This window comes from Myotis nattereri (genome assembly GCF_964212035.1).
Source record: "Myotis nattereri genome assembly, chromosome: 13".
Lineage (NCBI taxonomy): Eukaryota > Metazoa > Chordata > Mammalia > Chiroptera > Vespertilionidae > Myotis > Myotis nattereri.
The window spans coordinates 59,115,137-59,130,505 of NC_138088.1; the positions used below are offsets into that span (position 1 = coordinate 59,115,137).

At 54.9% G+C, this 15,369-nt stretch overlaps 1 protein-coding gene across 2 annotated transcripts in view; it reads right to left on the reverse strand.

Moving 5' to 3' along the window:
• The window catches only part of DOCK1 (dedicator of cytokinesis 1), a 290,957-nt gene that overhangs the window by 249,221 nt on the left and 26,367 nt on the right, over positions 1 to 15,369 (reverse strand). For both annotated transcript variants that reach the window (XM_081104750.1, XM_081104749.1), the window contains exons 2-3: positions 6,579 to 6,662; positions 2,186 to 2,226 (exon numbers count right to left, since the gene is read on the reverse strand). In XM_081104750.1, the coding sequence (XP_080960876.1) occupies positions 2,186 to 2,226; positions 6,579 to 6,662 (125 nt within the window). The remainder of the gene's footprint in view (positions 1 to 2,185; positions 2,227 to 6,578; positions 6,663 to 15,369) is intronic.

Sequence of the window (15,369 nt, forward strand, 5' to 3'; positions counted from 1 at the left end):
GCAAACGTAGGGTACGCCTCCCGGAAAAGAGCCAAGAAAACAAAGCATGAAAGATGGCAACGCACAGCTTGCGTTTCAACAAGGCCGCCGGTCCGTTAGGAAGAAACAGGGTGATGTGTTCGCAAAGACACGATCCCGGAGGGCGGTCCTGTGCCGTCTCCACAGGCCGCACCCGCCTGCACTGCTGACCGGGACGCAGGCCGACCATCAGCCGACTGATGCCCCCGTGCAACTTTTGGTGACGGTCGCTGATGGTTCCTGACCTCACAGTGCTGAGATGACCACCGGCAGCTGCCTGGCCCACGGAGACCTTCTCAAAGGTCTGATCCGGAAACTGGTGCGGTTCGCCCAGTCGGCACTAGGGGAGCACGGCTTACAGGGCTCTCCTCTCCTGGGTGAAGCATGCACCTGGACCCCACTGAACCCTGAACGGGGCCCAGGAGACAGCGCCTGCAGAGGACACTCGGGGCCGGGCACAGACCAGAAGTGCCAGGAGCCTCACCAAGGAGCGCAGACTCCCTCCTGGAGGGGAGCGGAGGGGAGCACTGAAAGGCAGGGCTAGGCCTTGGGCAGCGCCACGCCAGCCGGGCACGGCTTCCTGCGTAAGATCCAGGATGCGCAGCCGCAATCCACTCAGTGGCACGGGGGGCTTTGACGTACCTGATGCGGGAGCAGGAGCTTCTGGTCGGGTGGCCCTGGCCCCTGGCCCCAAAGGGGTCGAACAGGGCATCCAGAAACACAAGCACCTGTCGTGCTGGGCACGTGCTCGGCCACCACGATTCCTGGTCCTCCTGCTGACCGGGAACACGGCCAGATTTCATATAAAAAGGAACTCATATAAAAAGGAACTATCAGCCCGGCCGGTGTGGCTCAGCGGTTAAGCTTCGACCCAGGAACCAAGAGGTCGCCGGTTCGATTCCTTCCAAGTCAGAGCACATGACCGGGTTGCGGGCTGGATCCCCAGGAGGGGCCTTGCAGGAGGCAGCCAATCAACAACTTCCTCTCTCATCAATGTTACTATCTCTCTATCTCTCCCCGCCTCTCTCTTTAAAAATGAATAAAAATGTATTTTTTAAAAAGAGACTGGGAATGCCATCATGTCTAACCCTTTAAAAATAAAGAAATAAGATTTATCGCCGAGCGGGAAGGAGGGGGCAGAAAGACCACAGTCCGTGGGGTCCAGGATCCTCAGATCAATCGGGGTTGCTCTGGCAGGAAGGCACTCCCATCACAGAAGGGGCATCCACGAACCCTGGCTTCCCCTGGGGAAATCTACCCCACCACCCAGCCAGTTAAAGGCTGGTCCCAACCTCCAGGCCCCCGGACACCGGCTGGGTGGGGACCCACCGCCCAGTCTGGGCTGGCGGGGTGGGTGGGAAGGCCTGGCTGGAGCCGCTGACTGCGGAAGCCGTGGTTACAGGCTCCGGACCGCGAGCGGAGCCCCGCCCAGCCAGGAGATAATGAGAGGCAAGGTTAGGAAAGAGGAGGAAGATGAACCCTCTGTCAAGCATAATTAGGCATGAAAGCACACAGCAGCGAATGTGGCCGCCTGACCACAGCCGGGAGGACTCCAGGTCACAGGAGGACACAGGAGAGCCATCCCTGGGTTTACGGAGTTAAGAATGGAGAGGCCGCCACAGCGACCGAGCTGTAATGGCAGGTCTCGGCCTCAGAAGCTCACACACACACCACGCGTGCAGACTGCCCAGGGCACAGAGGCGCCTTCGTCTGCGAGCAACACAGCGGCATAAAACGGGCGTGATTCAGAGAAAAGCAGGCCTGCGTGGGCCTCGCAAATCTATTCATTTGTCATCGAGGATGATACGCCATTGAAAATCGGGGCCCGTTCTCCACTTTTCGTTGCTGTTTTCTAAAGTCCTTCTACCCAGATCATTCCTTTGCTGAACGAGGATCCAAAATTCTACCAGGAAAAGAAGAGGATTCATGGGTCACAGCCTATCACAGCCCAGCAATTCGCTCGGGGACACGCAGCTGCAGCTCCTACGCACACACACTGGCCAGAATATGCTGGAGGGCGGTCGGCACTGCAGCCCACAGCGTTTAAATCCAGAGAAAGAGGCACGAGGAGAAGGCGCAGACAGGGAGGGACGAGAGGGAACTGGTTTCCTCTCACGGGTGATGTAGGGAGGGACGTGCGCTGGATTCAATGAGAAGAACGACTTACCTTCTTAGACTTTTTCCTTAAGGTGTAACCTCTGTACCAGCCTAAACAAACACAAAGGGGAGAGGTCAGTGCGAGGAGGCGGCCTGGGGCCCTGACACCGCACGCGGGGGAGCGCGCATCGCTTTGCTGACCCTGGAAGCCACCAGGACGGAACGATCCCAGCACTTTGGGATGTGCGCTGGGGCTGCCCGCAGACCATGCTGGCGGCCTGGGAGGGCCTGAGCGGGCAGCCACCGCTCCTCCCCCACCATCTGCCACAGGGGCCTGGAGGGCGTCGCCCGAGGCTAAGCAGCACGCTCCGGGGAGGACCCTGTGCCCACTTGGCAGCCTCCTGAGAACGCGTCCTCCCGTCGCTCCCTCTGTCTGACTTGCACTGGGGTCGCTGCCAAGTGCGAATGCCGGCATCCTCGGATCGAGAGCTGCCCCACAACAGACGTGCCATTGAGAGCGGACTTCCTGCCGCTTCCACGCCGAGGAGCTGGGCCCCGGGGCGGCAACGGACGCACAAAGTGCTTCTGTGGCCAAGGCCCCGACAGGAAGCAGCGGCCCCGGCACCGGCCGACCCCCTCGGGGGCCTGGCCCACACTCAGTCCCCGTCCCTCGGGTGGGGAGGGGAGACAGCAGCCAGGGCGGAGGCGGACATGGGGCAGCTGTTGGCAGGATTCCGCACTAAAGGGAAGAGTCCCTTCAAAGATGGGCCAGGCCGGACCACACCCTCGGCACCGCCCTCGGGCTGAGGGCAGAGGCTGTCCCTGCAAAAGCCCGTGGGTTCGGCAGCACCAGCCCCCCAGCCCCCCAGCACCCCACGCAGCCTGACGTCAGTGTTTCCTCAGCCCCGTCGCCCTGAGGTCACTTCAGGCCACGCACCCAGCTCACATGCAACTCCGCCCGCAGGAGCCCAAGGACCGAGCCCAGAACCCCCGCCTGCACGGGGAGGGTGCGTGCTGGGCCGACCCCCACACCGTGACCACACGCCGGGTTTTGGCTGCACCGAAGGTAACCCTTAGAAACCGGGGTGTCGGAATTAGCTCAGAAACGGCAAGTGGCCACAGGCAGGAAGCTCGGGGCTGGGGGACCCAGGGTGGTGGGAAGTGGAGGCGTGGGGGCGCCCGGAGGGCAGAGAGTGAAATGTGGGGCCGTCCACCAGCAGCGGGAGCCGCGGACCGGGTACCCCGAGATGCAGGAGTGCACCTCTGCACGGGCAGGAGCAGGCGGGGAGCACGACCACAGTCACGTCCACGAAAGCCAGGGGCACGCCATCGGGAAGGACAGGAGCGGACACACCCACTCACACACAGCCGCAGGCTCTCCACGCGGAGGGGGGCAGTGAGCGGGCACCTTTCCTCTGCTCGCCTGGCAGGGGCAGCGCATCTTTTAATGGCCTTCCTGAGCACAGCAAACCCGGGGGTTTCCTCCCGGGACTGTCGCTGATCCTCCCAGCGCCTGCGCCCACACGCCATGCGCCAGGCACCGCGCTGGCAGAGCTCGGCTGCAGGCAGATCACACCCAGCCTCTACCCCCCAAGAGCTCCCAGGCGGAGGGCTCCCTCACACCAGCAGGAGGCAAAGCTCGAATCTTGCTGCAGCAGAGACTGTGGTTTCATCAAAAGAATAATTCCCAAAAAAAGTAATAACAATAATAACGCCCTGATCTCCGTGCAATGCATGCGCGCCCCTCTGGGTCAGCATCCAGCCCCTGGGACCCGGATGGCAATGGGTGAGCAGCAGGCCGGCACGTCCGCGGCCACGCGAGGGTCACTTCCTAAGCCTCTGTGATCTCGGGTCGGCCTGGCCCTGGACACTCTAGAGGCAGGGGTGTCCTCCACGACCCCTCACAGCGCCTTCCACCTCCAGGGACCTACACTTCCTTTTCCTGTCCGAGTCCCCGGCCTTCAGAAGCCCAAGACGCAGAAATTAATCATCGCCTGAGGGCAAATCCGTTTTTTTGAAACTTAATATAAAGAGCGATCCTTGCGAAATTTTATATTCTCTGGAGCAATCTCAGTAATATCCTGAGAAGGATCACATAGCGAAAGAAAATCAAATTTGACAAACAGAAATAAATTTTCGTGCAGGAAAAGTGGGAGCAGGAGGGGAGGGACGCGGGGGAAAAGACCGAACTCGCACACGCTGCGCGGAATGCAGACAGACCACGAGGATCGGGCAGAAACGCCGTCCCCCCTCCGTGTGATGGTAATAACATCCCCGCGTCTCCCGGGGCCCAAACGCCCCCCAGGTGCCTTTCTCCCACCAGGTTCTGACTCAAACCCAAGGCCGGTTTCCAAAATAAGGGGGTTCATTGCCCGTGAAAGGTCTTTACAAAGAGTGGAGGATTCTAAACAAACCCTGGAACATGCTTTTTAATATATTTTTTAATATTTTTATTGATTTCAGACATGAAGGGAGAGGGACAGAGGGATGGAAAGAAACATCCATGATGAGAGAGAATCATGAAATCGGCTGCCTCCTGCACGCCCCCTACTGGGATTGAGCACGAAACCCGGGAATTGAACCCTGACCTCCTGGCTCATAGGTCGATGCTCAACACTGAGCCACACCTCCGGGCAAAACGGGGAAGAGTGGCTAGCCCGCCAAATACAGGCTTACTGAGGGTCCTTTCTCGGGATGCCGGCCCAAACGTCAAACGCCTGCTCTCCGGCTATATTTTTTAAGTTACAAGTCTGACAGGGATCACGGACTCGAGGAGGACCTCCCGCTTCAACAAGGACATTCCTCCGATGAAGGAAGGACAGGAAGTCGCAGTCCCCACGCACCTGCTGCCCAGGAAACGGCTACCTGCTCAGGAATGATGTCACTGCCTGCGTTCCTTAACCAGGATCCCGCCACCGCTGACCCGGGGCCAGAAACCAAGACGCCCCTTCAGATGAGGCACGTGTCTGCGAGGAGCGGTCCGATCCTTAACCTCGACTTAACTTCTCTCCGTTTCCTCGCAGCCCGTTAACAGGCGCTGAGAGCAGACAAGGCGAGCTGACGATCGGCTGTAAACACTGCAAACCCACCTAAGGCGTCCATCATCAGGACGCCTTCCCCAAGGAGAAGGATGGGCCCTGTGTCTGTGGGGGAGCATCTGCTCCGAGGAAGACGCTGCTAAAGCCTTTTCTTTCTTTCCATCGGATGTTTGTAGGGAACCGGTGCGAGCGGAATGGGGTCTAAGTCTGCGTGCAGCGCCTGGGGAAGGAGGGTGTGTGACCAGGCCCGCCTGTCTCAGGCGCCTCCCGGGACATGGGTCACGGAGCCAGTCGGGGCTCGCCTGGTGCCTAAAAGCCCAGCGCGCTCACCGGCATGCAGAGCGCATTTCCGAGCCTGCGTCCGAAGTTCGCCCGTTGGTTCCGATGCGACGGCTACCGATGCTCTCCACCCCCACCGCCCCCTGGGAACGGTTTGGCTAAACCCAACCTGAAAGCAACTTCGCTGTTGAAACGTTCGGTTTTCATCGCTGCTTCTGGTTCCTGTGCTATTTGGGAGCCACTCCTCCGAGCAGGACATAAAGCCGCAGCCACGCAAACTCCATCTTACCAAACGCCCGGATCTAAAGAACGTCAAAGTCAAGCCTGACACTGCGTCTCTTCTGTGCAACAGTAACCACAGCGCCAACTAACCTACAAGACACTCCACAGGGAAATCAATGGTCTGGGAACCAGGGCCTGGGCCGCCCCCCAGCACCGGCTCATCTCTGGGGTAACCGGAGCCGCCGCCTCCTGGGACCCGCCCCGTGCGGCTCTGACCGGCTCTGTTGCTCCTCAGAAAACGGGGTCACGGATTTAAAAAAGAAAAGGAAGTAAGAAACGACAAGGCTGGTTCCCCTGAGGATGTTACTGACCGATCGAAGCGAGAGCATAGAAAAGTCTCCATTCCCATCACACACCTCAAAACAGTGACTTAAACGCTAAACTATCGTAATGTATTTTTTACATTTTCTCCGGTTGGTATCAGTGAGGAATGACACGCATCTGCAAAAAAGGAACCAATGAGGTGTGTTTTTTTGTTTTGTTTTGCATGAAAACAGTTTTTTCAACAAAAAAATTTTAGAGGTTAAAAAAAAAGGCATTTTTTTTTTACCCCGCTGGGTAGCTCCCTTGGTTGGAGCATCGCCCTAATACGCCAGAGCTGCAGTTTCAGGGCCCATACAAGAATCAGTACACCGAATACAGGGGATTTTCCGTTTTAATTTCATCTTAATAAAGCCTTCATCAAATAAACGAACCGCCTTACGACTGTCCTTACCCGGCCTTCCGCCACACAAGAAAACCCACCGCACGAGGAAGGCGTGAGTACCCGCGCTTCCGTAACCAGGGAACGCTCTGCCCACGGGCACTGGGACGCCCGCCAAGTGCCCGGAACAGCACGCGAAGGGACGCCCGCTGGATACGCACCTTCGTACGTTTCTAAGATGTGCACGGTGTCTCCGATCTGTAAGGAAAGCTCGTCCACTCCCCGGGCGTCGTAGTTATAAAAGGCTGTGGAGGAGAAAGGGGGAGATGTCAGTGGGGGTGGAAAGACCGATGCTGCTTTTTTAAACATTAACGCAAGTTCGCCTTTGCCTGGATCCTTCTCTCCGACACCCGCAAGAGTGGCCTTTTCTTTCAAGAGACAAATGTAAAGGCTCATCCTTTATGTGGGAGAAATGCATCACTGCTCGGGGTACCAGACAACGATGAAGTGATTTTTTTATTGTGGTAAAATATACATGATGTAAAAGTGGTCTTCTTATCCGTGTTTAAGTGTACAGTTTAGTGGCCTTCGTTAACCGTCCAATGCTGTGCTACCATCCCCGCTATCCATTTCCAAAACTTCCTCACCGCAGCGAACAGAAATCCCGTGCCCAGCCAGCAACTGCTCGCCACCCTCCCTCCCCCGCCCCACCCCGATAACCTGGCGACCAGCTACCTCGCATGAATGGAATCGTACAAGATTGCCCCCTTTGTGCCTCCCTTCTTTCAAGGTTCCTACACGTTGTACCTTGTCTCGGGGCATGATTCTTTTTATGGCTGAATGACATTTATAATGGGAAGAAAACTGGGGATCCTGTTAGCATTCTAATTATCGCTTGGTGGACTATCTTACATTTCCATTAACACGTGTTTTCATCAGATGACTTCTTCCTAACTATGGACTGAAAAGTCAGGAAACCAACTTGGTGTTAAACACATCATATAACCAAAGCTGACAGTAAGAGCCACGTCACACTCAAATACGCACACGTACGTCCAGCATTAAGAGAAGACCCTGAGCACTGGCCATCCGACACGTCTCTGAAACCCCAAGTCCTCACCCCGACATGAGGCAGTGCCTACTCCTGCAGATGAGCACCCGAAACGCAGGCCACACGTGCACTCGCACATCAGGGGATAAAAGAACTGTCACGGCGAACAAAAGACGTTAGAAAGTGTCCGAGACCCAGAAACTATTCACTTCGCCGGCTCTCGATTTAAAAGCCACAGTCAGTGATGTCCCTCCTTCGCAACCGTTCCACCTAAAAAGACGTCGGGCTCCATGTAAAACCCATCTCCAAGTGCCCGATCAACTTCTCGTCCATCCATCCCGCACGCCCGCCAGAGCAGGCTCCGTAAGTGGCACCTTTCCTGTGTCCATCCCTAAACTCTCCTTGTTCATATCATGTGCGTGCCAACTCCCCCGGCAAGCATGGTGCGCCCCCAGCACCTGACCACCTCACCTCGCTTCCCACCTGAGAGAAAGAAGCCAGGCCCTCCCGCACCTGTGTGCACCAAGGTGCCCTCCCCTCGCCATCTGGGTCGCCCCTCCCCCTGGTGCCACCTCTTCCACAAAGCCAGGTCCAAGTATGTTTGCCCTTTTTTTTTTAAATTTAATCCTCACCCAAGGATATTTTTCCCACTGATTTTTTTAGAGAGAGTGGAAGAGAGGGGGAAGGGAGGGAAGAGAGAGAAACATCAATTGCTTGCCTCCTGCTTGCTCCCTGACTGGGGCCAGGACTTGAACCTGCAACTGAGGTACGTGCCCTTGACCGGGAGTTGAACCTGAAACCCTTCAGTCCTGTGGCCGATGCTCTAAGCACTGAGCCAAGCTGGCCAGGGCTATGCTTGCTCTTTCAACCCCTTCTCCAAACATCCCAGCCCCACAGCACATGGGTCCCTGCGATCAGCTCCACCACGGAGGCCCGGACTGTGACAGCAGTCCCGACTCACAGCCCAGGCGGCCTCCCTGGCTCTCATGCTCCTTGCATCGGAGCCAGACAATGTGCAGGGGACGCCTCTGCCCACGAAACTGGCGACCCCCAGCAAATGCCCACCCTCTCCGCTGTCAGCTCCCCGCAACCCCCAGCAAATGCCCACCCTCTCCGCTGTCAGCTCCCCGCCTGCAGAGTAAGGACCTGGATGCCTACACCTCACAGCGTGAGTGCATGTTGTGCCTCAAAGTCACGCCACAGCCGGACCTGGCAACGTGGCGCAGTGGCGGCCCCGCAGCGAGCACGCAGTGCGTGGCCAGGGCTCATGCCGTGGCCGGAGTTTTTGTTTTTACTGCAGTAAAGGCTTCTATTGCTACCAGAATCCTTTTTATAATTTTTAAATATATATTTTTATTGATTTCAGAGAGGAAGAGAGATGGAGAGGGAGAGAGAGAAACATCAATGATGAGAAGGAATCATTGATTGGTTGCCTCCTGCACACCCCACAGGGATGGAGCCCACAACCCCAGCATGTGCCCTGTCCAGGAATCAAACCATGACCCCCTGGTTCACAGGTTGCCACTCAACCGCTGAGCCATGCTGGTGGGGCCCAGAATCCTTTTTTAAAAGCCAGAGCCGGCACAATGTCACATGTCTGCAGAAATGCTATCACAGCTAAAGCCATGTACATGCAGAACATTTCACTTTCACAGAGATTTTCCTATATGTTCACCAAAATTCATAAAAATTTAATGTCCTCCACTGACATAAACGGTTATTAACAGTTATGTCAGTTTATTTAGCATTTTATGGTGAATCTTTTACAGGAAATAATGGCATCAGGTACAGGAAGCTCAGAGCATATGCCAGCCCTTCCCAGATTGGCATAACCGTATTCCCAAGCCTCAAGGGGCCATAAATGCATTTAGCACCGCTTGAACAGCATCCCTGCCAGCGTGCCAATGCGGTACAGATGTGGGGAAAAAACACGTCAAAAAGAATAAAAATGAAACAAAACGAACGCACCCACTGTAAGTACATCTGGGCCCGTGCGAGTCTGTGCGGCAGAAGCCTGGGGGCACCTGCCTCCCTCTCTGACGTAGGCAGACCCCAGGTGCTGGGAAATTCTCACACGTGAACACAGAACTTCCCTCTTTAACTGAGATATGAGCCTAAGACCCCTGGCTTTATGGATGAAGGAAAAAAGGGCCTCCGAGGGAGTATGCATGTAACCCCAAATTACAGAGAAGAGCGTAGGGCCACAAAGCAGGCTGCCCAGCCGTAACCCCAAATTACAAAGAAGAGCTTAAGGCCACCACCCAAGCTGCCGAGCTGTAACCCCAGATGACCCAGCAGAGCTTAGGGCTACACGCAGGCTGCCCAGTCCCCAGCCTCTGTCCTTAGATTCACCGCCTAAGCAGTCCTCTACTAAAGCCAAAATAAAGACTCAACTTTCTCCGGACCGGCGTGGCTCAGTGGTGGAGCGTCGACCTATAAAGCAGGAGGTCACGGTTCGATTCCCAGTGAAGGGCACACGCTGGGGATGCGGGCTCGTTCCCTCGTTTGGAGGCAGCCAATGAATGATTCTCTCTCAACGCTGATGTTTCTCTCTCTCTCTCTCTCTCCCTCATCCTTCCTCTCTGAAATAAAATATATATGTATATTTTTAAAAAACAAAACTCTTTCTAAGATTATTGGACAAGGGAGTGGGAGTAAGGGGGGGAAGTGTGGTAGGTAGCACAATGGCCCCCAAAGTCATTCACGTCCGAATCCCCAGACGCTGCCAGGATGGCACCTTTCATGGTGGCTGTGAGGAGGTGAAGGGCCTTGAGGTGGGGGTGCCAGTCCTGGATGACCCACCTGAGCCCAGTGTAACCTCAAGGTCCGTGTAAGTGGGAGTCAGGGGGGGTCAGAGTCAGAGAGTCGAGACGCGGTGACAGCAGCCGAAGTCAACGTGAGCAAGGCGGGGGCCGCCTGCAGGGAGAGGCACCCCATGGACCCCCAGAGGCTCCAGAAGGAAGCGCCCCGCCTGCTCGGGGTCAGGACTCTGACCTCCAGAACTGTGAGCTCAGAGCGTGTGCTGTGGATGCCCCTGAAGCTGTGGGGTGGGTCCCAGCAGCAACAGGAAAGCATGCAGGGAGGTGTGTGACAAGCAGCGCAAGTGGAGTTCTGTGGTTTATTCCTTCACTGCCGAGGGCAGCGGGAGCGGGACCCCTGCAGGCGTCTAACTCGACAAGTCTGTGACCTGGGTGCCCCAATTCTTGGGGTGATAGAAAAATGAGGAACAACGTTCATTATTTCTTAAATAAACCCAAAAGTGTTCCATGGAAAAGGCTATTCCTTATGCTGAATCCTTGACGGGTCGGAGCTGCCCCTTTCTGGGGAGGGAGGGCAGGGACAAGAAAGCGTGGAAGCGCCCTCGCCTGTGGGAGGGCGATGAAGATGGATGGCATCTGGGTTTAAATGTCTTCCCTCGACTGAAGCGCAAAGATGGCGACCTCTTTGTCAGGCGCCCAACTTACCGTCTTTATTTTTGTGATCAGTTGCGATCTGAGAACAGCTTCAGGAGAGAATATGTCCATCCACCACCCCTTGGAGAGCGTGGCATTCACCACCTCTGTCCGGTGAGCTGCGTGTCTAAGGTATTCCTCCTCCTCCTCAAACCCCCTCACCCTTCTAACAGCCTGGCTAGCGAGGGCGGCCGGGGCCCACCTGCACGGCCAGGGGAGCGTCTCGATCCCAGACCGCAGACTCGTGCGCAACGTGACCCGGGAAAGGATGTGGCCATAAACCAGCAAGGAGGCTCTTTCCCAGGATGTGCTGTTTCTGTTTCCGGAAGAGCCAGCAGCAGCCCTGGATCCTTTTTCCCCAAACTTCTGCCCACGGAGCTCACATGCACCAGAGATGTGAAGAGGGAAAGGCCTGGCCCCGGCTCCATCTGCTCGCCCTGTAAATGCCACCCAGGGGGGTAAGGAAAGACCTGCAGCTCACCAATCACAGAGGGGGCTTCCACGTGCACCCATACTGTTAACAGTACTGACGGTGAGGGTGCCGCGAATGACGCTGCTGCGGCTGATGGTGTGACGGTGGAAGCCCAGGGATGATGTGAAGGTGGTGATGGTGATGGGATGGTGATGGTGATGGTGATGAGGATGGTGATGAGGGGGATTGTGATGGTGAGAACAGTAATGGTGAAGGAAGGGATGATGGTGGTGATAATGATGATGGTGATGATAATGATGGTGGTGATGGTGATGGTGGTCATGGTGAGGATGATGATGGTGATTATGATGATGATGGTGGTGATGATAATGATGGAGATGATGATGATGATGGTGGTGACGGTGGTGGTCATGAGGATGGTGATAATAATGATGGTAATGATACTGACAGTGCTGCTGCTGCTGCTGCTGCTATGTACTGGCTGACATTTACTGTGTATATTCCATGGGCCAGGCATTGAGGTAAGTGCTTCACATGCTCAGACTAATTTAATCCTCACGAGAGTCCTGTGAGGTGGACACAGAGTTTTCCCCATTTCCCTCCCCAGGGTTTCTAGCAGCTTAGAGTCTGCCGGGGTGTGAGCAGCCAGTGGAGGGGCTGTATGGCGCCAGAGGCCACAGTGATAGCCCTGCACAGTCTCATCCTCAATCCTCGGCCAGAGTCAGTCATCTCTGGGCCTCAGATTGACCTCCTGATGGCAAAGGACAACATCTAGCTTGAAGCTGCCTGGCAGGCAAACGGGTCCGTGCAGTCCTAAAGTCCACCAACGCCTAAAGCCTGGTGCTAATGAGGTCTCATTCCTTACACAGAAAAACCCAAGTTGGGAGTCATTCCAGAAATGCAAGGTTGGCTTGACCTCCGAAAACCAATCAGTATAATTCAGCCACATTAACAGAGTAAAGGATAAAAAAACAATCACCTGATCATCTCAAGGGTGCAGAAAAAGGATCTGAGGAAACATAATTCCCTTTCGAGAAAAATAAGAAGACCTACTTGACCACTCTGACATTAGGAAAAAAACACTACGAGCCATCACCGATGTCACAGAGTCCCACGGAGAGGAGTGTGACTTGCTCAAGTGGGCACAGGGAATTCCGCAGCCCTGGGACCCGGTGTTCCTTTCAGACTGTCTCCACCACCCCACTGTGCCTGGCCCACACCGTCACCATCTCTCACTGAAATGAAAAATAACATCTGGCTGGTCTCCCAGCTCAAGTTATACTAACTGTATAAACGCTCTTCTTACCTTCTTTAACTCTGGCTCGAAAACACTGCCCCATTTCCCTTCGCTTTCTCATTAGTGGCTAAATTCTCCAGCTCAGCATTCAGAATCCTAGGTGGTCTGACTTCAACCCACCTTTCCAATCTCACCTTTCTCCCCACCCCACCTCCCCCGACCCCAGGGCCTGCTATAAGCCACTCCACAGTCTGGGAAGGCCCCTCCTCCCGTCCCTCTGGAGACCCCTCCTGTCTGCCAGGCCTGCCTTTAATTTCACCTTCTGCAGATCCTCACTGAATTATGACTTTCTCCCTCAACCCAAATAAGGTACGTGCACACCTGAATTAATTGCCCACTACCAACCTTCCCTATAAGCATTGTGACACCCCACAGCCCTGGAGAGCTGCTATCTCTCTATTCCCTCTAGACCAGCGGTTCTCAACCTGTGGGTCGCGACCCCTCTGGGGGTCGAACGACCCTTTCACAGGGGTCGCCTAAGACCATCGGAAAACTCATATATAATTGCATATTGTTTTTGTGATTAATCACTATGCTTTAATTATGTTCAATTTGCAACAATGAAAATACATCCTGCATATCAGATATTTACATGACGATTCATAACAGTAGCAAAATTACAGTTATGAAGTAGCAACGAAAATAATTTTATGGCCAAAACCGGTTTGGCTCAGTGGATAGAGCGTCGGCCTGCGGACTCAAGGGTCCCGGGTTCGATTCCGGTCAAGGGCATGTACCTGGGTTGCGGGCACATCCCCAGTGGGAGATGTGCAGGAGGCAGCTGATCGATGTTTCTCTCTCATCGATGTTTCTAACTCTCTATCTCTCTCCCTTCCTCTCTGTAAAAAATCAATAAAATATATTAAAAAAAACAAAAACAAAAAAAAACAAAAAAAAAAAAAAACCAACCCCTCTTTCTCTCCTTTGGGTCTGGCTCAGCCGTGGGCAAACTACGGCCCGCGGGCCGGATCCGGCCCGTTTGAAATGAATAAAACTATTGAAATAAAAGACCGTACCCTTTTAAAAAAAAAAAGAAAGAAAGAAAATAATTTTATGGTTGGGGGTCACCACACACGAGGAACTGTACTAAAGGGCCGCGGCATTAGGAAGGTTGAGAACCACTGCTCTAGACCAGCAGTCACCAACCTTTCAGACCCCACGGACCATCGGTTGGCAACCGCTGCTCGAGACCAAACTCCTTGGGGAGGGCAAACATTTATTCATCACTGGATTTTCCACATGCCTTGTGGGCACTCAACAAAAATTCACTGAATTTGACCAGATCACAACATATTCCTGTGTGTGAGGTTGGTGATGGAGTGAAAGCAAAAACTGTATCATTTGCTCCCCTTCAAAATGATCTTGTCCTTCACAGAAAGATCTAGGAGACCAAGATTATTTAATCAATAGGAAACAGAGACATAAGATGCGCTGTCCAGGCCCTGGTTTGGTCTCTCCCATGTAACGAGATAATCTGCCGTCAGTGCCAAGCCTCCTGGAAGCACCCAAGGCGCGAGCCTGACCCCAAGTCCCGCCTGGCGTCTGCTCAGCGACGTTCCTCCACCCCAGGCCCATCCTCCTGAAACACTGCAAGCAGCAATTTAAAAGTTAATTCATTTTTTTAAAAAGTCAGTTTGTAAAAATGAATTGCTCTGCCTGTGATCTCATTTGCTCTGTCTTGCCTTCAGTTGGAAAAAAAGTGGCCAATAGCACCCAACTCTCAGGGCTGAGGAAATGCAGGCCCCGCCCCCAAGGAGACAGGGAGGGGGCGTGCCCTGCCTGCGCCCCAGCCTGGCTTCCTTCTAAAGGGCTGTCCTCTGCCGTGCCCAGGTCCAAGAGGCCTACACAGGCTCATCTAGTCCCTGCCAATACGCCCTCCGCAGTTCCCGGGACTCCCGCGGCGCCTGCTCTGCCCAGCGCGGGCTGGGGCTGGGGTCAGAGGACAGCTGAGCGCGGTGCTGCCACAGCCGGGTCTCTGAGGAAAAGGCCTTTCACACACTGGCCGCACCCGGCAAACTCAGATTGTACAGACGCCCCTTCTGGGTGTGCACCCGAAGGACTCCGGGCGGGACTTGGATAGATGTTTGCAAAACGTGTCCGGAGCAGCAGCGTCACAGTAGCTACGTGGTGGAAGCAGCCCAGGGTCCACGGGCAGGAGAGTGTCAGCACAATAGGGCCTATGCCCCCGATGAAAGCCATCCAGCCTTCAGGAGGGATCTGACCCGCCCGTGCTGCCTGGAGGGCATGGCGCTCAGTGAAATAAGCCAGACACAGGCCAGGCATTGTGCATGTCCACGCACAGGGAGGACCGGAATGGCCATGTCCACAGGGACAGACGGAAAGCAGGGCGGTGACTGCCAAAGGCGCAGGGGAGGGGTGTGGGGAGTTAATGTTTAATGGGTGTAACAACAACAACTAATATTTCATGGGTGGAGCGTTTCAGTGGGGGAAGATGGAAAGTCCTGGAGGTGGGTGGCTGCCCAACAATGTGCATGTGCTTCACGGCACAGAACCAGTCACCTCGCAGTGCGTAAGCAGCTCACTTTACATCTATTTACCATCATAATAAATAAGATGCAACGGCTCCATGGCTAGAGCGTCAGCCCGAGGACTGAAGGGTCCCAGGTCCGATTCTGGTCAAGGGCAGGTACCTCGATTGCAGGTTCCTCCTGGCCCTGGTTGGACCCATGCGGGAGGCAACCAATGGATGTGTCTCTCTCACATCGATGTTTCTCTCTGTCTCTCCCCCTCCCATCCATTCTCTCTAAAAAATCAATGG